The 25,488-nt window shown below is 38.8% G+C and overlaps 1 protein-coding gene across 1 annotated transcript; it reads right to left on the reverse strand.

Annotated features, from left to right (window-relative positions):
* Positions 1-1,478: 1,478 nt before the first annotated feature.
* On the reverse strand, positions 1,479-24,409 carry ccnyl1 (cyclin Y-like 1). Its single transcript, XM_007260430.4, has 10 exons — positions 23,163-24,409; positions 15,441-15,515; positions 14,841-14,875; positions 14,641-14,741; positions 12,130-12,165; positions 11,966-12,017; positions 10,293-10,412; positions 7,910-8,076; positions 2,859-3,021; positions 1,479-1,954 (listed from the first exon to the last, which is right to left on the reverse strand). Exons 1-10 carry the CDS (start codon positions 23,314-23,316, stop codon positions 1,838-1,840), a joined length of 1,020 nt encoding a protein of 339 aa, XP_007260492.1. The 5' UTR covers positions 23,317-24,409; the 3' UTR covers positions 1,479-1,837.
* Positions 24,410-25,488: the final 1,079 nt, after the last annotated feature.

The raw sequence follows: 25,488 nt of genomic DNA on the forward strand, positions 1-25,488 counted from the left end.
GAATGTCTTGAGTCATGGATCATTTTCATACTAGGCTACATACGTCTGCTATGTTCTTGCTAGAGTGGAGGGGGTGTGGGTGTGACTTGTGCAGGTGTGATGGATCACAGTATAAACCAATAGTGTGTCAGAACATTCTATGTTTATACTTCTCTATATCCAACCACAATCAGATTCACTCTATCTGGATGGAGAGATTTATCTGGATAGTTTTTTTTGAACAATGAGAAGTCGGAATAAAAACCAGCTAAAATTAAATAAGAGTAACAGAGCTATTATTAAAATGTAAGGAATAAAAAGTTCATTATTGTGTAAAAATGTCAAAAGAGAAGCAAAAATTCAGCTGAAAAATAATTATTTCAGTAAAGAATAGATAACCAACATTTCTACCTAAATAATATAAAGTATTTGTACTTCATTACCCGACACCTCCAAATGGAACCCAAAAAAAGCGTGATTATGGGGACAGTAGCAAAAGTTTGTTTAAATGTTCTAAATCCAACCAACTACAGTATGTGTGTACTTTTTAGTTCCATAAAAGAGAACCTGTGTATAGATAAAGAACCTATAAATTGTTATAGATCCTTTTATAGTATCTTTTAGTAGTATTGTAGTAATAATATACTACTATAATTATTGTAAAACAACCAAAACAAATGTATATTCTTTAATTGAAATTTTCAATTATGATTTTCTTTCTCCTTAGTTCTAATAAAGTACAAGACAATTTGGTTTCATTTCTCTAGATGTGACAACAGAATAACATACAACTATATTAATAAAAAAACTTTCAAATAACTTTAATATTGTTAATATACTTTCAGCCTTAGAGTAGCTCTTATATTAAACAAGGAGCGAAAATAACCTGCAAACATATACCGTTAATAAAATAAATATTAAATAAAACTTATTCTTTACAGCAGAACCTATCTACTGAGATCCCTTCTGGCAGCTTCTATATGTAAAGATGCTTTATGCAAGTATGCAACCTATTCTAACTGTAAAAAGAGGTGTTATATGTTCCCTTAAAAAGAACTGTTGAGAATGTGTTAGTATATCCATCTATACATATTTATCACTATGTGAATTGAAGCTGGTTTGACTTTTCTCTTTTTTAGATTCTTTGGGTTTGAGAAAAGAAATAAAATACAGTTGAGGACATTAGAAAATAAGGTCATTGCAAAAAAAAAAAGCAAAGAAAATTGTTTAGAAATTCAAGTCTGTTGCAATGCACCTGTGTGTATCTTTGCAGAATAAAGTGAGCATAAAATTAATTGGATTCACCCTTCAGACACCAATGAACTGATATTCAGCTGCACACAGATGTTCATTTTCCCCCCAGTGATCAAGAAGAAAGCTTCCTGAGTGTTCCTGAAGTTCCTCTTATCAAAATTACTCAGCTCTGTCACATGAAACAACAACTGATCCACTCATGCATTCGTCATGCTGCAGCTCTAATAACCTCAGACAGGAAGACGTACCTTTTACATGATTAGTGTTTATTTAAAATACTCCATCTGCAATTGATTTCAATTAAAAACTGACAAGTTTCACAGCTAGTAGCCTACATAGTAAGCAAAAAATGAAAGAAATAAAGAACAAAAGAACAAAAAAAAAAAAAAAAACAATTCAGTCAGTTTTTGTTTCTATGTAGATAGGTCATTTTGCATTGGTTTGGGCTGGAGTTCTCGTAAGGGGAGGGACGGGACCGGTGAAAAGTCTCTACCGGAAACGACACGGGAAGAGTCTGAGGGGGATTCATGATGCTGAACTCCAGTCAAAGGAAACAGGGCTTCAGGATATTGAGGATCTCAGCGGTTGTAGGATCTGTGGGGGTCTAGGACAGTACAGCGTTGGACCTGCGGATGCCCACCAGGTTGTCCGCGCTGAAGGATCTCCTCATGGCGGCTCTGCTCAGGTCTTTATACTTATCTTCACACAGTCTGGAGATAGCCTGCACCAGAAACAACAGCAATAAGATTTCATATGGATTTCTAGATCTTCTTAATCATTCAAAGTCCCAATCCCATTTCACTTCTATGTCCTACCAATAAGGGGGAAGTGGGGAGAGAAGAGGCACACTCAAAGTAGCGCACTGAGAATTACTGAAAAGATGGAAGCGGCACAAGCATCCAAAGAACCCCATAAATGTGAGAATTTTCCTTATTAAAAATTATAAAGTTAATGTGTAGTTTCAATGTTTATTGGTCATTTTCTTCATAAGAATCAAACAAAATCACTTGCAGGTCGTCTCGGTAGCTATATAGCTATTTAACTTTCCTGTTCCACCTTAAATGATGCAACAGACTGCAGAGCCTGCAGCATTTAAGGTGGGACAGAAACATAACACAAAATTAAAAGCTAATAAAAGCTCATTTTAGCTCCCCATCACAGAGGAATTAAGGAACGGACAATAATAATTAATTGCCACACCACTTCCCTATTTTTGAAGGCATACGATGCCCTAAAATGAACTAGTTAACCAACATCTTGGTTGCTGAACTTTAGTGCTTCTCTGCTACAGAGCTTGTAGTCTGCTTAAAGGGATGTCTTAATTCTTAGTGTGAGGATTTCACCCTTTCCTCTTGTAACTCTGTTCCAAAGGGGAGGGTTACTCTTTAAAAAAAGGGGTAGTGGTAAAAAAAAAAAAAAGAGAATGGGATTAAGTCCAAGTCTTCCTTAAATAGTCCTTTAAAACTTAAAAAAAAAAAAACTTCGAGGTTTTAAAACCTTTTTCACTTTTGCATAAAGTTTTCTGCCCCAAATGATCACCATGAAACCAAGATAAACAGCCTCCCTTATTGAAACAGTTGGTGTATTTAAGTGATATGGTGATAGATGCACAGTTCCTGACTCACCTCGAGTTTCTGAGCTCTCTCGTTGCTCAGAGGCTCCAGGGGGAAGCTGAGGTTGTTGTCGTCGGCCAGCGAGCGCAGGTCAAAGTAATACTTGGCGTAGACGCTGGCCGGCACGTTGATGTTGAATTGCAGCAGCTCTAGAAAGTGCCTCTCCATCTCGTTCCTGGTGGGAGAAGAAGCGAGGGTCAGCAAAGCAGCACTTCTTTCACAAGTTTTCACAACTTTCACCATTCAAAAACTGGTTGAGCAAATCCTTATGAAATACGTGGATCTGTCAAGTAAGGATTACACTAGTCACTGAGAGAGTTCCTGCCTATTTAAGTCAACTAAATATGGGACTAAATATGATTGACAAGACAAGATCAGTAGTTCTCATTTGCCAAAATCTGGAAGACCCCAACGGTCACCCTCTGCTAAGAAATTATTTCTGATGATCAGGAACAATCCAGGAACCACAAATGTCCAGGCCAAGGATAACTGGAACCCCAATATTGCAATACCAGAAAAAAATCATTTTTTTTTTTTTTACAATGCTAGTGTTATTCTTGTCATGTATTCTTTGCCACAAACAGCAAACATTTCTCCTAGTTATCCCAGTGGTGAGATTAAGGTAGTTTTTTTTTTTTTTTTTTTTTTTTTATCTGCACACTTTCATTCAAGTTAATTCAAGACTCTACTTCATGTTCATGAAGTTTAAATGAAATGAAAAATATGGATCAAAACAACTACAGAAAGACCCTTAAGAGGGTGTGGCTCGGGTTGCTCCTAATTGATCTCTGGAGTGGATTGTTTGTGGGAAGAAATGTAAGCTGTTGTCTGCAACTCTGAATCAGTTTAGCTCAGAGCTGTAGGTGTGAAAACCATTAAACACAGTGGAGTAGCTGACCCTGCACTACGACCCTGGCTTTTTAAAAGCTGGAAAATGCAAAGAGCTGTGCTGTACACACATGCAAATGTTGAACGGCTAGAAGTTAAATTTCTAGTTTATTTATCCATGTATGCTTAAGTCAGTGTAAAACAGGGCTAAATTAGACAGGAGTCCCAAAGAAACTAGTGTAATCCTGTAACACCCGACAGGACTTTCTAGGAAGACCATTCCCTGCACACCACTATTTTGTTTTTCTTTCTTTTAAGAAACCTAATGCAATTCTAATAAAAATAAATAAATAAATGATAAAAAATACACTTTATTTTTATAGCTCCTTTCATACATTAAAACGCAGCTCAAAGTGCTGCACATAAGCAGATATATGTGAACAAAACCCCCACCAAAACCTCAATACTAAAAAAAAATCCGATTTAAAAAATCTAATTAAACGCTAATGTAAAGATAAATGTTTTTAACTTTTCCTTAAAAGCAGTTTTGGCACTTAAAAACAAAAAGCCACTTCTCCTTCCTTTTATGCTTCTTTTGGGGGGTCTGGAGGAGCCTCTTAGTAGATGATCTTAAGACATGGTTTGGAATGTATTGAGTCAGAAGGTGCTAAACAATATATTTATTTATTGATTTATAGTAATAATATAAGCCTGAATCAATTCTAAAAGAAACAGGCGTAGAGGGAGGCTAGAATAGAATATTCCTGCTGCAATTTGCACCAGTTGCAGTTTGTTTATAGTAGTCCAGTCAGTAGCAAGTCCAGTCAGTAATGTGTTGCAGTAGTCAAGGAGAGAAAAGACAAGGACAAATGCATGATTTCTAGGGGTCAGTTTCCCAGACATGGATTAAGCCTAGTCCTGGACAACCACAGCATTTTAAATAGAGATGTTCCATTGTAAGGAAAATACTGTCTACAACTTGAGAAAACTGGCCAAATGACCCTAAATGTCTAAAATGAACTGATTAATGAGTACACAGGGATAAGACAAATAAACAATATGTGCAGAATCAGGTTTAAACAACAACACTGTGTAAATACTAGGGGTGGGCGATATGGCCCTAAAATAATATCACAATATTTCATGGTATTTTTGCGGTAACGATATGCGATATGCACTCCATATATCTCTGTATATCCAGTACTGCAGTAGAATTAATGATACTGTACAGATATAATCTGTCTCTAGTAGATATATAATGGAAAATGAGAACAGTTTGAATTTTTCTTTTGCTAAAAGCAGCAAAAAAGTCTTACCCTGATGTGATCATTAGGGGTGGGTGATATGGCATGTTATTTCAGAGTTTAATATCGTTCACGATATTCAAAAATGTTGGCGATATTATCGCATACGATATGATATGGCACACCCCTAATAAATACAACTGAACATACAACCAAGTACCAGAGGAGAACAATGCATGTGGTTCAATTTCACGCCGTGGGAGCTCATTACTCCTGATAGTGGAAAATGATTTTGTTCCACTGTGCCGTGGGACACGGGGCAGCCACCGGCGTCCGCTCCAAATGACACCATTACAAAGATTACAGTCCATGTTCTTGCTCAATTTCAAGGCTTGAAAGTTGTGCAAGCAGCTCCCAGCCGGCTACTTTCCTCCATCCCTGAATGAAGTCTAATTAAGTCTGATTCGGCCACGAGCGCAACATTAGCGCGCGGATCTATGAAGGAGAAATGCGAGGGACCAGCATCTCTCCGGCTCATCACTCGGACGCTCTCATCTCTTCACTTCTGAGAGACAGCGGCGAGCCGGTCTCCAGGGAGACAGCGGCCTGGATGCTTCAGGGAGAAGACACACAAGGGCGGCGGTGTAGGGAGTGCGGAGGGGGATACCGGTCGCCAGGGGCAACAAATGGAGTGGGCGAGAGCCGGGGCCATTATGTTGGGGTGCTGAGAGCACTTGAGGCCAGCCAGCCCAGAGGCTGACAAAGACTGCTTCAATGGAGGGGATGAAAATAGACCTGAGAGAGCATGGGGCTGAGAGAAGAGAGGAGAAAAGGGACACGGCCTTGCAAACACACGCTCGCGCACACACACACACTTTGCTCAGGTACTGATTGGTATGAGAGTAAGCGGGACTGTCTGTAAATGATGCTGAATCTGTCATCTAAGGGGTGACTGATACACCTGCAGTGGTAGAGAAATGAATGGACACTGGAGAGTAGGAGAGTAAGCGCTTCACGCATCAGGATCAATAAACAGCATCCACTTAGGTGGTGGGTGATGCGGCAGTGATACCATGTGTTAGCTTTATAAGTGTACTCTCGTTCAGTATCAAAAAAATAAAATAAAAGTCTTTGATCAGTTTCAAAATAACTAATTTTATGTGCAAAAGGAGCACCAGGATCAATAAATGTCCCCAGCTTGGTGGTGGTGGGCGATGAGGCAGTGTTACGAGGTGTTAAGTTTAAATAACTTAAAAAGTATTTTAAGCACAAGGATCAGTTTTTGTGCATCAAAATCAATCAATAAAAGCCTCTGCCTACTGGTAATATATAATGATGTTATGTTTTAGCTTTTCTGAGCTTTTCTGTTGTTTAGTATTTAAAAAATAATTTTAGTCATCAAAGCCTTTTTTGTACTTGGTTTTAAAATATTTTACAACTTTTACATATGTGGTGTTTACACTAAACATCAAATAGTTTAGGTTTTGATAAAATTGCAATAATAACGGCAATAGAATTTTTTCATGACCATGGGGTTAAATTATAGACCCCCACTATGATGAATAAGGGTGTTTTCACACCTGTAGTTGATTTCCATGGTCCGGATCAGTTGATAAGTTTTTTCCCTCTGTTTGGTTTGGTTTCACACAGGCCCAAACCTAAACACACCAAAATGCTCACCCATAAACCACGCGAGCAGAGGACTCTCTGGTGCGGGAGCAAGAAAGTAAATATTGCAAGAAGATTCTGTGTTCCAGATCATATACTTGTGTCTTTTAAAGCTGCTTAAAATGGAATGCTGAAATGCTGCACTTTTAAACACAGTGTATTCAATAGGACATTAGTGCAATGCAGATGTCCACGTAGGAAACAGATTTGCGCAGCTGCGAGTAGTGAACACAGCACAGCTGTTGTAATTAGCATTACCTGGCTAATATACCAGATTAAAAACTGTGCCTTATCAGCAGTTTAGCTCAAATAACAAAAAGGAGTACATGTGATAGCTGAGATTGGACCATGTTCTCACCACAAGTGAACTGCTCCAGAGTTCGATTGGGACCGGACCGAGACCACCTCCTCTAGCTGGCCTCGATCCTGTTGTTTGAACCGCACTAAGGGTACAAACCAACCAGAATCCATTTTAACTGCACCAAATAGTGCTAGTTTTCACACCTGAAAGTCTGGACCAGACTCTGCACCAAAATTTGTGTCTGTTACATTGTAAACTGTATATTTGGTTCGGTAAGTTTGGGTTTTACACTGCAGTTTAGTTTAAAGGGGACTAAAGAACTTAACTAAATCCTGTCCCCTCTATACTTTATATTAATTAAATTGTAGAATATCAGTTATGTTAGAGTTTGATGAGTTGCTTTGCTTTGAGGTGTTGTGGCAAATTCTAGCTCTCTGTCAAAATCTGACTTTTCCTCGCATACAGGTGCCCACTGTAACAGATTGAGTTTAAAAGTTTATCCTCATATTTCCTTTTATTTCTGGTTATAAATGAAGATTAATCTATTGTTAGCGTAAATAAATTAATTCCCAGTCTAAGCGTTTGTGTTCATACTGATTTGTGAAGTGCCTGCAGGCCAAGGGGAGATGGATTTCGGCACAACATCAGTGCTTTTTCCTCTGGCTCAACTTTCTGTAATTGTACTGAAAGTCTGAACCATCTAGAAAAGTCTTTCACACTGCAGATAAATTGGACCATAGTTCAGTAGATCTGGACCGAGAACACCTCTTCTTGTGGGATCAAACGCTAATCTTTTGAAACAGTCCACCAGGGTAAAAAAAATAATATATATACCTGATAAAACTGTGATACATACTGTGATGTGTATAATGAAAATGTACTGCAATGCTATTGTGCCACACAGAGAGATTTGGCTGACGTCTTTGAAGTTCTGGGCATGGTTACAGCGTGCATGGAGACAACACATGGTTATACTGTTCACGTTGTGTCCCACACACATATACACACACACACACACTCACATGTCCTCCACGGTGATGTCTTTGAGGATCTGGCAATAGTCCACGTTCCAGACCGCCTGGTCATCCCACACTTTGGAAGCTAGCAAGATGGCTCCCAGCACGATCCGCTTCCAGTTACACGGGCAGATGTCCATCTCTGCGTACGTCAGCAGCCGCTCCAAATACACCTGCATCACAGACAGAGAGGGAGAGGCTTTAGTAATGCTGTTCAGCTCTGCATTCTGATCACACACTGTAACACTGCATCTGTGATGGGAATTAAACACAATAGCATGATTAGATGATTAACAGAATTCAAAATTAAGATATAGGTATAATTTTGGGTCAGTTGGTGGCAAAGGTGGCTTATACTGGGCCAACCTATTAGATTTATATTATGACACTATACTGCCCTCTAGTGGTGCATCATGTTTAAGCATCTGGATTAAGAATCTAGGTGGTTTGGTATGTTTGTTTGTTTTTTTTAACATATAAGGAAACTGTGGGAATGATTTGACCGCAAACATGATAAACAAAATTAAAAATATATATTTTATTATAGAAAAACGTTATAAAAATGCAAATATACCAAAATTTAATGTTGATCATGTTGAGAAACCAAAAAAAGCGGTCAAGAACAGCACTTATATACTGTATATGTAAAAGATCATAAAGGATGATATTTTCTGTAGTAACTCATAACATGATCAGGATGTATCATCAGATATTAAGGAACCATGCTAAGTTTAAGCACTGGCAGCTCTTGTCAGCAAAGCTTCATCCAGTATGTTCTTATTTAAACTGTGTGGGTTTTAACTTCCAAACTTGTCCACCGTCATTCCCCCAGTCCCCTGGGTTGCCACGTATAGAACACAACAGCACGCAAACAGTGTGCTGCTTCCATGGAAATGGCTATTTTCTCCTAAATATTTATAATCACAGAGCTTTTTTTGAGCTTCACTAACCTAGCTAACAAAGTTAAATAAAATCTACATGAGTTTGTTTGGGGCTTGAGATAATTTCAGTGATAATTCAGTGTTTTGAGATTGTGCTGCTATAGCCATTTAACAGGCCTGTTCACATTAAAGGGAATTAAGTATTATGTATTATTATGTAGGCTGATATGATTTTATTATAAATCAACATTTTCTTGAATAACGCATTTTTAGTAAAAACAAAAATAAGTTTTACCTTTAGAAACACACAAATACAGTTAAAATAAGATTTATAAAAGGAGTTTTTTATTTTTATAGACATTCCTAATATGAGAATCCAATAATTAAAAGACACAGATTTTGGTTTCTGAGATCTCTGTGAACCAAGCAAAGCCAAATACAGTCCGTTCTGTCACTGCAAACAATGGACTTCCTTGGGCATGGTTCAAATTAACTAAACCAACTCCGACAGGCAGTAAGGGATGGTAATGTTCTGCAGCCTGAGCTGAGAAAACAAACCTACATCTCAGTTCCTTCCCAGAATTTAAATTTCTCAATATTGAAATAATATTTTTCTTTGCAAAACAGATTTTCCTGGACTTAACTTGCAACCTGTTGTCTTCAATGTAATGTTGAACAATTGTGTGAAACACTCAGAAACTTAATATAAATGTTCGCTCACACCTGTATTGTAAATTTTACAATGTAAGCTGTTATCTTTTAAAGCAGCACTAGGTAGGGTTCCTTGATTTTTTAACTTTTTAAAGAAGTAAAATTACAGCTTGAAACTCACTGCAGCGCTGCATTGAGGTGTAATAGGAGGAATAGCGGTGCTCTCGTGTCTGTGCCGGAGCTCCTCTGAGGCGGCCGCAACCAATGCTCGCAAGAACTGCGACCTGCTTTCCGACCTTTAGTTCTAACAGTTCTACAAGGACTACTGGTTCATTCTTTACAAACTAACATACAGACACTGTGGCAGAAGCTGGAAAGAGACCGAATATGTCTGTGAAAGCCAGAAAATGAGAAATAGAAACTAATCCGCCTGAAACATTTATTACACTCTGCAACTGTAGGGGGAGCCCACGAGCACAAAATCTCAATACTACCTAGTGGAGCTTTAAAGTTAGGTTGAGCACTAGTGAGCATGCTCATGTTATTCATCATAGCCTTGCCAGGAGGTCAAATGTTTTACGCAAAATATGTACATGTTGGCAGGTCTGAAGATTCCATAGGACATCATGGATACCATTCTCATGACATTTACTATGTCAGTATACGACCTGTCTAAAAATAAAATGCAGGGTCTTGACCAATAATGTAATACATTTTTTAACTATAATTTAATGTCCTTAATATGTCACTGGGAGGTTATTGTATTTTCAGGAGGACCATTTTCTCCATTTCTATTTCTGACTTTTACACTGATTGGAAACATCAAGTGGTAACATTAAGTGCTAGAGACTTCTTACCAGTGTGACGATGGCACACTCAGCGGTGAGCTGAGCGGCGCTGAACAGTGTCCGGACGAATCGGTAGATGAGTTTGTGTTCAGGGTCAGTTCGCGAATAGTCATCAGGAACTTGCTCCCTCTGTAAGTGTCAACATTAAAACACAAAGTCAAAAACTTTAAAACTTTGTCTTTATGACAGATCAGTTTAATGAACAGTTTCATGCATTTGGCTCCCAGCAGCACAGCTGTCTATTCTGGGTCGAGTTCCAATGCATTTGATAAGAGTTGGCAGTGACATACGAGGCAGAATGTGAAACATTACACCCAGGCTTTGATTACCAGTTTACCAGGCCCATTGCCAGAGGTGCAACCTTACAGAAATGTATGGAAGCCTGTTTCCACAGGTCACATGGGTTGCTTTTTGCTTTTTAAGAGATTTTTTTTTATTTTCTAGGGATCTGGGTCAAGTTGACACAACGTCTTGTTATTTTTTGTGGGAGACTGCACTTGAATTTAACTTAATATATTGAAATAATAAGAGTTACATTTCTATGCTATTATTTTAAGCTGAGATAAGAACTTTCTTAACCTCATTTTACTCTGTTCCTCAATTGTCAGGACCCCACAAAACCACCACAGAGCAGCTATTATAATTTGGGTGGTGGGTTATTATTCTCAGCACTGCATTGACACTGATTAGCATGTTGGTGGAGTATGAGGTGTTAGTGTGGGTTGTGCTGGGTTGTACGAGTGAATCAAATACAGCAGTGCTGCTGGAGTTTTTAAACACTGTATAACTCACTGCCCTATTTGTTAGACACTCCTACCTATAGCTGCTTTACCTTGCAGTTGCTGCACAGTTTATGTTGGTAATCCTTGGTCCTTTATCTGTGGTCACAGGACGCTGCCTACAGGACATTTCTGCTTGGAGGACTATTCTCAGTCCAGCAGTCACATTGAGGGTGCAGCATTGCTGTGTCTGATCCACTTTACTTATACCAGTACAACACACACTAACACCTCAGACACCACCACCATACCAGTAAAGTCACTGCAGTGCTGAGAATACTGACCCACCATCCAAATAATGACAATAGCTGCTCTGTGGTGGTCTCTACTGTGGGGTCCTGACCAGTCAGAACAGGGTGAAATAAGAATAATAAAGTACCCAGGGAAACAGATACAGAACTACAGTCTTTAATGATAAAACATAAGTGCTCATATATAGTAAATGTGCCGATAAAATGGGCAGTGTGTGTAAAAACAAGGAGATGGAATTAATGCAGTGGCTTATCAGTGTAAATCAATGTTTTGAGAAAACATCCATTAATATTAAAGACTGTTGGGTACAAATATCCACAAGCATTTAGCTAAAAGTGTTCCGAGACAGAACACCATCAGTCGCAGCAAAGCTCTCTGAAAGGAGAATGACTGAAAATCTGTTTAAATATCTGAGAGACTAAACAGCCTGTGAATAATTGAGCGAAACTGAAGCAAATTGGAGAAAATTAAGCTGACTCTTAAAATAGTTGCAAGTCAGATGATTTCTGTGTTCAGGTGGACAACAGCTCAAAACAATACACAGTGGTGATCTGGGGTATAAACCTAAAAATAGTTTAAACTAGTAGCTTGAGAATGTGTCTGTGCATCAGTGAGTCCTATAAACCCAGCAAGAGACCGAACATCACTTACAGACAGGGGGTGCTTCTTCTCATCAAAGATATCCAGCGATCTGTCTGAATCCCTGGAAAAGAAACAAAACATTTGACACATTAACAGTTTATCATTATATGCTGTAACTAAGCGCATATAATTTTTTAAAAGGGTAAAAAAATGTATTAGACATGTTAACATACCTGTTTTTGATGTGGTAATATATTGCTAATGTAACACTGGAAGAAAAAAAAACAACAAAAATATCAATACAAGACAAATAAAGATAAAGGAACTAAACACAGAACTACGCAAAAAGGTTTCGTATTCTCTAAAAATAAGAAATTCAAAGCTCATTACCTGAGAAGTAACAGTTTATTTACTTATTTAAACAATAATATTAAATAAAATACTAAACCTTCATGCAAAAAGAGACAACATTTATCTCAAATTCCAAATAAAAATATTGTCATTTAGAGCATTTATTTGCAAAAAAGAAATGGCTGAAGTAAAAAAAAAAATATGCATAGCTTTCAGACCTTAAATAATGCAAAGAAAACATGTTCATATTCATAAAGTAAGCTTTAAGAGTTCTAAAATCAATATTTGGTGGAATACCCTGTTTTTTTAATCACAGTTTGCATGCATCTTGGCATGTTCTCCTCCAACAGTCTTACACACTGCTTTTGGATAACTTTATGCCACTTCTGGCTCAAAAATTCAAGCAGTTCAGTTTGGTTTGATGGCTTGTGATCTCTAATCTTCCACTTGTTGATTATATTTCAGAGGTTTTTAATTTGGTAAAATCAAAGAAACTTTATAAGTGGCTCCTGATTTTTTAAAGAGCTGTATATACACTGTGTAAACCATGCAGAATTGCATGCTTATTTTAAATGTTAACCTGCTATTTAATTGAACTGTCATTTACTGTCTTCTTAGCTTAAGAGTTCCTTCTTCATCTGCAAGTTGGTGCATCATCAGTTTTATCACACACAATCTGATATAATTGATATTTATGACTGGAGCTGTAGCTCTTTTTTTCCCTCCCAACACCTGCATGATAGCATCTACTATGAGCCCTCACTTCACTTCAGTACGCAATAATTCTAAAACTTACTATGATGATTTTTCCCCTTAGTCCTACTCAGACACTTACTCTTTTGCATGAGTCAAGCTCCCACCACTGCTAAACCAGACAGCAAACAGCGCCAAATACCTGCCATAGTTCTGGAAGTGTCTTATAGACAGATAAGATTAATCTTAAGTCTTGCTCCAAGGAATTCTTTCAGATCTATAACTGTAAACCAAGCTGGGTTTGGCTCACGGCTGACCACTTCTTTTCACTGATAATCTGACTGCCAGCAGCATCAGCAGTGTGCCAAGATGCCTCAAAACTCTGTGGACAGCACCTTGCAGCAGTATAATGACCCTGAGCGGCCTGCTAAAGCAGCTGCTTCAGTGCCAACAGTGGATCATTCGAGACTGGCCAAATCAATCACAGCATCTGAAGCTCATGGAGCACACAATTCACTCACTGAAGACAAGACTGAGGACAAGACTGAAGGCAAAACCCCCAAATAAATAAGAACTGAAAATGTCTGCAAGCATGACAAGGCTTCTTCACTACAGGTGATGTCAGTAGGCAACCTAGAAACCACATTCTAAGCATGAGAACTTTCTCTGAACTTCAGTTAATTAGATACTGTTTTAAAAAACTAAGACTGGTGTAAAACTGTCTGCATTTTCAAAACAGTGTTCCTTCAGTAACTCTCATTGATTATACATCAGATATATCGCTCTGTCTCTGTCCAGATACAACATACTGCGCATTACTGCTGTTCTAATGAGTTCCATCAATATTCTGAAGAATTCTAAATGACTAAAACATTTTACATTGATTTTTGTATCCAATTTCTCTATGTACTTAGAAACCTGGAGCCAGTTGTACATGCACTGTATGTCCAAATGTTGTGGACAACTCTTCTAATGATTGCACCCATTGCACCCACAAATATGCAAATGTGCACACAGCTTGTCTAATCCAAGTAATAGGACTCTCTGGAACAGATAAACATGAACTATGTTGTACTATGAGTACATAGGAAGGCACAATCTATGTTTTAAAAAAAAACTGTGGAAGATCTCTCCATATGTCCCCTGTGATGCTGTATGCCTACAGCTCTAAAAAAGTTTCTGAATCAGTTTCTCTGGTGTTGATATTTCTAAGTACAAGTTTGAGTAAAATGAACACTGTTTTATTCTATAAACTTCGGACAACATTTCTCCTAAAATCCAATTAAAATAACCATTTAGAGCATTTATTTGCAGAAAATAAGAAATGTCTGCAGAGCTTTCAGACCTCAAATAATGCAAAGAAAACAAGTTCATATTCATACAGTTTTAAGAGTCCAGAAATCAATATTTAGTGGAATAACCCTGGTTTTAATCACAGTTTTCATGCATCTTGGCATGTTCTCCTCCACCAGTCTTACACACTGCTTTTAGAAAACTTTATGCTACTCCTGTTGCAAACATTCAAGCTATTCAGCTCGTTTTAATGGTTTGTATTAATCTACCTTCCACTTGATTATATTTCAGAGGTTTTCAATTTGGTAAAATAAAAGAAACTCATCATTTTTAGTGGTCTCATTTTTTTTCCTGAGCTGTAAATGCTGAAGCTGGCAGAAAAACAAACAAACACACACACCACTTACCATTTGATTGTGCTTTTTAGATTTGGCTGGCTAACTGTACTGTCGTCAATGAATATCGTTGAGCATGAACTGTATTTTTTGGAGAGGGGACCAGGAGAGACCTGAACGGAGAGAGAAAACAAAACAAGCACTAAGCACATGTGCAGAAACTTTCCAATGCATCACTTGGAGTTCACTGGAAGCGCAGTCGACTGACTTACGTGATTTATATGATTGCTTTTCCTCTTATCCCGTACTGAAAGAAAAACGAGACAATATTTTAGACATTCACTCACAGGCTGATTTGTGTCACTTTATTTTTTGTGTAAAAACTAGATGTGGGAGGTATACCCCTTAAATAATCAAACGTATTTACATTCATTACTCGGGCAGAAGTGTACTGAAGATACTAAGGTTTAAAATACTTCTGTAGGAGAAAACTCAATTTTTTTACCCTAGTAAAAGTACTGCTTTTAAACCTTCTCAAAGTATAAAAGTTAAAGTAATGTACGGATTTAAAAAATGCCGTTAAGGACAAAAGCTTAGGGTTCTATAGTGTACTACCCCCTCCCCAAAACACATTTTACTAAAAACCAAAATGACTAGAATGTTATATTAAAAAGGTAATGTTGATAAAATATTTTGAGATGCACTAGGCTCTGTATACCAGACTAGGCTTTATGTTCCCTAATAAGGTTGCAGAAGTATTCAGAGTGAAAACAGGGAGAGAGAGAAATAATAAAAACAACAAAAAATATTCCTTCTTTAAAATATAAATGATATGAAGGTCTTTCTAGTTGTCCAATGCCGTCACCACTCACCATCTGTCTGTGACTTGCTGAGGAAGATGGTGCTTGCACGGGCGTGATCTGAAGGGTTGGACTCTACAGCTAAATCTGAAACACAGAAAAGGAGAGAGTAAAATGAATTAGAAGCATTCATTTCATTTCTAAAAGCAGAGCAGCTCGTAATACACAAAATTTAAAGCACACAAAAAACCTGAACAATCATTTAAGTCATGTCACGCTGAGCACAATGAAGTCATTGTGTAGCACCAGACGAGAACACAGTACCCTCACACTCTCCACGGCCCTCCTACTCTGCCGTGCCAACTAGAGGAGGGGGGAGGGGGGGGGGGGGGGGGTCACGCCACCCCAGACAAGCCGCAAAATGTATGAAAGTGTGTGCACAGACAATCAGTATCGTCTACAAACGAGACAAGCAGAAACAACCTTAACTGATGATGATGCTCCAGAAATAACGTGCAGATAACAAGGGCATCCTGTTTGAGTTTACATGAGGTGCTGTCAATCACAAGACTGAAGAATTACTACAGCATTCCAGTCCAGACACCCCACATCTGCAGCTGCTCCAACTTCCAGCTCCGCCCCTCTGCAGACCCAGCTCAGAACTAATGAGATTAAGGCTCGGCTCTGGACATGTGCATTAACAAGTGGTTGAGAAAAAGCTGAGGGAACAACCCTGAACATTTCAAATACCAAAAAGGGTGAGGAATTAAAAAAAGGGGACTAAAATGAGACTTTTAATAGTGATTACGAAAATAAATCCGGCATTTGAAAAAGAGGAGAATTCCAAAAATTGTGGGGACAAAATCAGACATTTCAAATAAGTGTCAAGCACAAAACTGATGATTATAAAAAGCGCTCTGAGGACAAAATCATAAAAAAATTATAAAAATAATGAAAATAATGAACAGTAGGCATTTCCAGAAAAAAAGGGCTGTGGACAAAAATGAAGCATTTCTAAAATTGCTAGGGACAAAATCTGTAATTTTTAAAACATTTAAAAATAATGAATATAAAAAAAAACGTGAGCGCAACAAACATGAGACATTTAAAAAAAAGGGACTTTAAAAAAAAAAGTAGTGGGGACAAAACTGACATGACTGGGGACAAAAATAAGAAATCTCAACAAGTGGCTACAACAAAAATGAGACTTTTCAAAAAGATGGGGATGGGGACTAGACATTATAAAAAGTGGAAATTTCCAAAAATACTGAAGACAAAATCAAGCACCTAAAAAACAGCAGTTATTAATACATTTAAATGTTTCAAGAAGACAAAAAGAGGTGGTGATAAAATGTAGCCTCTTTAAAACCTGGCAGGGCCAAAAAAAAATCAGGCTCTTAAAAAAATGGTGATGACATGTTCTCAGTATGAATTATACATCCTGGCTGGACTTTAACATTGATGGAGAAAGGCCAGCGTACCTCACCACATGCTTGGGCGGGGCTGTAAAATCCTGGCAACTCAATTTCTTAGTGAAGCCAGGGCTGGTAATGAAGCGACAATGAACTCCAGCCAAACCTATGTTAGGCTGTACAGTAAATCCATGGAAGGAGGTCGCTTGACCCCTCTCAGCCCTGTTATCTGAGCTGCCCAACTGGCAGAAGATGGGTGCAGGTGCTAGTGGGACACTTGTGGGTGAGGGGATCTTGTATCTGCTGGTTCTTTGGGCTTCAACTGAATTTAACCAACATCTAATAAAAAGTAGTAGTCCTAGTAGCAGCCGCCATAAGCTAATAAACACATTCCAGTAAAATTGGGCTGCTTATCCAAGATAGCTTTTACACCACGTGTAGAGAAGGACCAGACTGTGTTTTAAATAGATCAGCAGATGTCTACTACTCTACTCTGACTGGACAGGGGACTTTTACTGATGAACAAACAGGCCTGTGTTGTCTAGAACTGAGTACACACTGCCTGATACACCAGAGCTTTCAGGTCTTTTCTGCTTGGTGTGAAATGAATGAAGCTAAGGTTACTAATTTGGCAAACCAATATTGGCAAAATTTTACTTTCATTTGAAAATAGGATTTTTTTTTTACTTGCACAATTTATACAAAATAAGCACTCAGCATCACTTGATATCATGCTCAGCATTAATTTCCTACCTCTTCACAAACTGAGCTGTACAAGGCTGGCATAGTAACTCCAGCTGAGTTAAAGATTGACAGAATTTCTCTGTGTAAATTTGCTAAAGCCAATCCGTTCCTAGAGTAGCGCTGCTGAAATAAACTCATGATTAAAATAGAACTGCAAAGGTAAGTACTTTGTGCTTTGTTGGTTTGTTTACTAAAATGTTAAAAATGTTTAGCATTGAATAAATATTTTGAAACGGTAGTTCTGTAAATAAGCAAGCCAAAGAAAACTTTTTGGGCTACTTAATTTGTTTAATATTTTTTTAAATAGATTTCCATTTCTGTGCATCTCATATATTATGGGAAACACTATGATCAGTTCATAAGAATGTTTTTAAATGCAGTTTTATTGTGTCAAATGTGTCAAATTTCTAGTGGTTCTTTAGAGACCTTCTCAAGACACTATAGTGAATCCATCCCCAGGATCCTGAAAAGAGAAGAATGGAGTCTGACAGTTCCTGTCGTGATAACTGCCAGACATACTAAAAATGTCCACTGTAGTTTACAGTAGACATCTACTCAACTAGGTAAACCACAATGTTCAGTATATAATATTACTGCAAGTTAGCTAGTAAGTAAGTATATATAAAAAACAGCATCACAGTCTTGCTGTTAAACAAGCTGCAGGTTCATCAGTGCTCTGTCTGATATGTAGAGCAGATCTGCTTTCACAAGCTCTTACTAAGAACCCAAATTGTGTGTGGTAAACTGGGGGAGCCATTTGTTGGATGTTTGTACAGCTGTTTTAGTCTGTAACTGGTCTGAGCACCTTTACAGCTCACAGAAAAGGTTGCAGTGATGTACTTTTATACTCAGGCTTTTACAGTGGCGAGACTTCTTTGGCTGTATGTCGCTTTTATGCCCTGGAAGAAACTTACATAGGAACTTCTTCTTTAGGACACTTTAAAACTGTTTAGCCTTCTAGCCACACAAAGATGCCAAAGATTTCAAACACTTAAATAAATGGCCTTATTAACTGGTGCTATTGTTATGCGTAGGTGTCTCTATAGTGCGTCAGACTTCCACTGCAGTACTACCTGCTTGTGTGCCATGGGATTCCTGTGAGATAATGCTGACTGCTGGCCTTCTGAGAGGAACGGCCAGAAAAGCAGTCATAGGCTGAATAGTAGCTTAGCACATCTTTTCAGTGTTTGCTTACTAACCCTGAGATCCCTGTAAAAGCAAGGAAGTCAAAATGCTAGCTCTGCAGGCTAAAGGGTGGTTGAGCTTATAACTGATACGGCAAAGTTCATGAACTGTCAGCACAGTTACAGGAATGGTCCTGCGAAGAATTAAGCTGAGACTTTTCAACACCGACTCTAGCTGACCCCAGGCATGTCTGGTATACAAGTTTTTTTTTCTTTCCATTTTTATACCAGGTTGCTCAGTAATAAGGGTTGCTTTGACTTGAAAAGAAGCATGGCATGTTAACCCTGTTATTGGTCAGGGTTATGCTGACGATAGCATCAGAACTGCCCATTCTAAACACTGGTGAAATACAGCAGACCATTTTTTAGACTTTAAGAAGATATTCAGGAAAAAAAAAAAATACATTTACACTTTGGGCTCTGAGAATCTAGATTAACTAGATTGGAAAGAAAACTCAGGCTCCCCGGAGTTTTACGGAGATGTAGAATTGTAGATTAGGTTTAGGACACACTATGACTTGTGATTGTAAACTATAAACATTTAAAACGTTACATTATATTTGGCAGACGTTTTTGTCCAAAGCGACTTACAATAGTGAAGTACAAAAGTAATCGAAGGTAAAAAAACATCTTAAGATAGGGCCTAAGGGAGGTCAAAGGGAGATACTGGGATAGAGGAGTGAAGGAGGGGAAGAAGGAAATGAGGTAGTAGATAGTGTGTTAGAGGTGTTAGGAAAGTAAGTGCTCTTTGAAGAGCTCTGTCTTCAGGAGTTTCTTAAAGATAGCGAGAGATTCTCCTGATCTGGAAGTGGAAGGTAGCTTAAAATGTTTTTCCAGGGTTAAGCAAAATTGAGATGTTTCATTCATGTTGATTTGATATGATTGGCAGTAAAAGCAAACTGCAGCTTAAAGCACATTGACAAGTCTACAGAGCATTAGTGAAGATCTGGATGTTGTTTCGGATTGGTTGAGTGAAGTGTGTGAGCATGACTTTAGAAACATATGTACGTGTTCTTATATATTCTTGGGTGACTCCAGTGCAAAGCTGGCCATTACTAAGCTGAGAACCTTAACTGATGAAATTTGTAGTAAGAGGTAATTTGGGCATCTTAATGTGTGTCAAACTACTCCTTTAATAAACAAACACATTTAACCTGAAATGTCTTGTGTTTCTGGTGCAGATGTCTAAAGAGCAGCCTTATTCCTAAGCTGTACTCACAGCACAGAGGACTGTCCATTCAAACAGCACCCACGGGTCAATCTTGCCAGCAGCTGAGCTTGCTAAGCCGGGAGTGACATGCTGCCATGTCAAAAATAACCCATGGGGGTGGGGCAAGGCGCTTTCGCCGAAAAATACATGTCTGAGCTCCAAAGACTTGGTGTGGGCAAGCCTCTAAAACAACCCAGACCATTTAAATCTGATCTATTACATGTGTCTGATGATGATGATGCAGGTCATACCAATGTTAATTGAACTTTTAATTATCACCAATGGGTCACCTCTGATTACACCTTCCAAGTCAAAAGGCAACCCAATTAAAATGTCTGCATAATCAAGTAGTTAAGATGTAAAAAAAGAGTTGTATGTGGTGTGAAAGACTCACTTACTGCAACTTGTAAAGTCGGAATGGTTTGCTGATGTTGTAAATAAAAACAGACACCTAAACAAATTAATACCATACTGCTGCATGACGTGTATGTGAAGAAGAGTCCCAATACCAGTTCATTTTCTTCTTCTGTTGTTTTATGGATCACAGGCCTCCCTCAACTTTCTAACATTGATCCAGAAGTATGAACAAAAAAGGGCTCTCGCACTGCAAAGGAACTGGACCATAGTTCATCTGATCTGGATTGAGACCAAATCTGTTGATTGGACAAAAGTTCACATTTGCTATTTTGGTACAGACCATACCTAATTAACCCTAAAAATCAATCATTAAATGGTAAATGGACATTTGTAACAGGGTGCTGTTTGAAAAAAACAAGTCCCAAAGGAACACACAAAAGTTAACAGATGGGTTTGGATAGTAAATAAATGGCTATATATGCGCTGTAGTCATGTTGACTGGGACCTGGCTTGATTCGACGCCATTGTTAAGAAATACAAATAGTTGGTGGGTTTCATGAGAACCATAATTTCACACCAAAGCTCCACTCTGAATGGGTTAATCTTAATCACTGCATTGTTGGAAATTTAAAAATCTGGTGAAGGTCCCCTGTAATATTTATATGCAACTATTTCAGCTGATCCTATGAGAGAAGGGAGGGCAGTAAGAGTACAGCTGTCCCACCTTCAATGGAATGCCACAAATTGTGCAGATATTTGGACGTCTCTGCTGGCCCACTGTGCATTCCCATTCCTCTTTTTGTCTGGCAAAACTCAAGGGAACAGACTGGAATGCCCTTTCCGTCTTCAAGTTGCGCTCCTGGTAGAGCAGTGTACGAAGTACACTACCACTGCTCTGTAACATATTGCAATATTGTGATCAAGGGAATGTACACTGATGTTGCAAAAAAATTGCAAGAGGAAGTATTAAAATGTCCCATGACTTTTACCATGCCCCATGGAAGCGGCCAGAGGTCCCATAAGGGACAGTGAGGACTAAGCAAGTAAGTACGAAGTTAAAGAACTGCATATGGCCTCCTGAACTGAACATAGATGTGATTTCTGCCAGAATCTCCTTTTAGGTTTGAAACTTTATTTCCCATCCATCTGGCATCCACTATCAGTGTTGAACCTCATTCACTATATAACACCTCACTACTTATACAAGTGTAGGCATTTCCTAAACAAAAACTGAAGTAAGACATTATGAATTTACATACTGTTATACTGGTAAAAAAATACCATAGCATTAAAACCCTGAACAGTGAAATCTGAAGAAAGTTTAACACAGCTTTCTGACAGTCTCAAAGGACTGTTAAAAGTTTTGCAATACATAATACTGCAACTTCCATTAATCAAGATTTTCGAAAACCCATAGTTCTTAAAGTCAATAGGACTACGCATGACCCAAAAGGTGCTTGCACAGGATGCTACCTCTGTGTAGGGCTCCCCTGGGGGTAAAGTAAACAGCAGTAAATTCTCCTAACAGCCCCAGAGGGACATACCTACCCCCCAAACGAGAGGCATGCTCTCAACTAGCAGCTTTCAGTTTTAACATCTCCAGTGCTTTTTACCGTTGGCTCCTACTTTGATCAGAGTTGTTGATCATGAAGAAGAACTCCCCTTCTGTAACTGAATAACGGCAGTGGAGCCCTCAAGAGTAACCCGAGTCGCAAGAAGAGGAGCTCAGGAAACTGGATAAGAGTGTTTGTGTGTGTTTTGGGGTGAGGGGGATGCCAAAGACATGCACCAATCCCTGATTAAATTAAGAATATGTCCAAAAGCATCTAAAGACCACTTTGAAATAGTGATCTTAGCTACAGTAAAGAATGATTCCACCACATTTTTAGGATCTCCAGATTCACCAATGAATCTACCCGTCTTGTGAGCTTTGTTTAGCTGTATAATAGGGACATATTTTAAATAGTTAAAATTTAGACATTTGAAGTTTTCCATTTGGGGCCATTTTTCACTCCACCCTTCCGCATGCATAACTTCATCACTTTAAGAACTCTTAAAACTATAAATTATTAAAACAGAGACAGCCACAGGAATCATGACCTTCATTAACAATAATCATTGCCAATATGTTTACTCTTTCCCATTCCAACCATCTACTTAATATGTTTTAGGTCAAAATATTATACAAATTTATGGTAAAACAGTGTCCAGTGCCTGACCAAAAGTTGAATGGTAAATGCAGTAAAGATATTTAATCATTAACAGACAATTTTGCCTCAGGCACCCAATACTTAAAATATACTCTTCCATGACATGCCTTAAAACTAAGTTCGAAGAACAAAGACAAAATATCTGTACAAAAAGGAATCTGGTGGGATTCTACTTTAGGATACACCCACCCACCCATTGTGGCTTGGACAACCTCCATACAAAAGGACTGCCTATTGATAAAGATACCCACCATGGGTAACTCTCTCCATTTTTAATAAGAGAGAGTTAAGGTCCATCATGCCGCAATCCAAACATCTCCCAGAAGCATATTAAGTTCATCCCAAAAACTCCTGGGAGATGTTGAAGGGGCAATTGTAAACCAAAAAGTTAATCATCCACCGTCTCACTAAGTCTCACTAAGGCTGCTCCGGCCGAATGCAATCAAATCCTCAACTTCTCCTTCCCACAGCCTTTGGCTCCAAACCTAATCCACCTCACATGAACTGAACATCATCATCACTGCCTTCAGGAGTCCTTGAATGGGAGATGATGAAACCTGCAGGGGATGGTAGGGTTGGATCTCCAGGAGAAAGGCTGAAGATCTATTGAGTGGTACAGCCTAGTGTTAGCTTACCTACAGTGTGTAGTTAGCTTGGTTATAGATGGAAACACCTACCGTCCGGCAGCTCTCTGTCACTGATGTGCTGCAGGTATGGACCCGTGTCGTCGCTCAAGTCTGTGTTTATTTGGTAGTCCTCCAAGCGATCTGCTTGGCGTGGAAGCTTTGGACTCCCACTGGGAGACACGCAGCACGATACTGTATTGCCCATGACACAGTGCTCCCAAAACAGTCCTCTGAAATGAACACCAGGAGGAGAGGAGCTGCCTCGGTTGCTTTTACTGGCGGCACATTAGACTGGAATTAAAGGGGGCAGCTTCCAGTGAATGAAACGTAGCTAGCTTAGCTTAGCTAAGCGTAGTTGGCTATTTGAAGGCAGAGGGCTAAAACACTAGCGTAGCTAGGTTAACTAGCTAGATAACATCAAGGAATAGCAAGCATTCCAGTCTATTTTAGGTGCTATGTTCATTGAACTAACGTTAGCTTAGGTCGAGGAAAACTGCCTGACTGGCTAGCTTGCTAACTAGCACCTCAGCGAACACGACTTTTAGCCACTTTTGGCCAAAACTCTGATGTTTCTATTCACTCTAAAGAGACGTTTCGTTCTGACAGGACTATAAAACACTGTCAGCACTCTAGCTAGCTAAATAACACCTCAGTTAGTTAAGATAGGTTAGCTATTTAGTTAGCCTAGCCAGTTACTTCATTAGTTAGCTAGCTGACCTAACTAGCCACATATCCACCCTCTTATTCGAGACTGTCCACCCATGTCCCAATAGCTAATATCCCACCCCGTTCCTCACGAAGCTAACGTCGCTAACAGGGCTGCTGGACGCATTATAACTACCAGCATTATTGCGCCAAAGCAGCAGAATTAAGCTAGCTAGCTCCTAAGCCAGCTAAGCCGTCCCCTCAAAGGCCTGAGCTCTCCTGAGCACTGGCGTCCTCGGCGACCCGCAGCCCGGCTTTAAAAGAAGAGTGCCGGCTCCAGCAAGGCGAGAGATGCGGACAGGCAGCTCTGAGCATCCGGGCAGCTCGAAGCCTTCGGCGGCTAGCTATCCACCAGTAGCCCGGCGCTCAGGCCGAGGCCCACCTCCAGCAGAAGCCGAGGCACGCTATTCCTTCTTCCCCTCTGAATGAATAAATCCAGGATAAAATCTCCCGGTCCTGCTTTTATCCCCAGTTAAAACCAGCTGCCGCTAGCTAAACTTCTCCTCTATCTCTCCAAGCCTAGCCCTTGTCTCCTCCTCCTCCACTACAACCGGCCACTATCGCTACTCTTCTATTCCCACGGACGCCATCAGCACCCGCCCCCTTTTTTTTTAATTCCAGAGATTTCTATTGGTCGTGAAATCATAACAAAGGCTCAAGAGCTCAAGCCTATTGGCTGAGAGCGCTGCCACTCAATATGTTGGAGCTATCCCTCCTATTTAACACAGCTGGTATTTTCCTGTCTATTTTTACAGCTAGAGCTTTTATTAGGACAAGCACTTTAGTATTAGTAACTGCTAAAATTACTTACTACGATTCACATACGTATTTGTATATATATTTGCATTATTGTTATTATTACGAATAAAAAAAAAACATTAATTATTATATTATGTTTTTTTTATGAATGAGTAAATACCGATTTAAACCAGTTAAACGTCTATGTCTTTCCAAGACTGACTTATTTCACTATACTATCTCTGACCGTCTATTCCATATCCAGCCTATGGTCTATTCCCACGGACTCCACCAGTATCCTCCCCTTTTTCAATTTCTCAGATAATTATTGGTTGTGAACTCATGCGCAAGGCTACTGGCTGAGAGCGCTGCCACTCAATATGTTGCGTGACCCAGTCTATGGTCAATTCCCACGGATGCCATCAGTACCCGCCCCATTTTCATTTCCTGAGAATACTATTGGCTGTGTAGTTATAACAAAAAAACCTATTGGTTGAGAGTGCTGCCACTAAATGTGTTGGAGTCATCCCGCCTGTTTCACAAATAGCTATCATCTTGCCTATTTTTATATCTATAGCTTTTATAAGAACTAGCACTTTAGTATCAGTTGTATTATTTGTATTATTGCTAAGAATAAAAACATTGTGGATGTATGGATAAATGAAAATGAAATTAAAAAGTGATTAAGCTCGGAAAATATTATTACTGTGTAGTCTGAAATCTTAAATATGATGATTTGTCGAAAGATTGAAACATCCTAAATAATGTTTTTAAGTGCTGATGTTATACAGTATACACTTATGGGACACATTGTTTTCGTAGTGAACAAAAAAGTGAATAATTATCCATGTGTACCTGTATAGCTTTCATATAATCTTCAACATTAAATTTACAATGTAAAAAAGCTTTTAAAAAGTGTATAAAAAGAGGTGTG

The sequence above is a fragment of the Astyanax mexicanus genome, chromosome 11, assembly GCF_023375975.1.
Source record: "Astyanax mexicanus isolate ESR-SI-001 chromosome 11, AstMex3_surface, whole genome shotgun sequence".
Taxonomy (NCBI): domain Eukaryota; kingdom Metazoa; phylum Chordata; class Actinopteri; order Characiformes; family Acestrorhamphidae; genus Astyanax; species Astyanax mexicanus.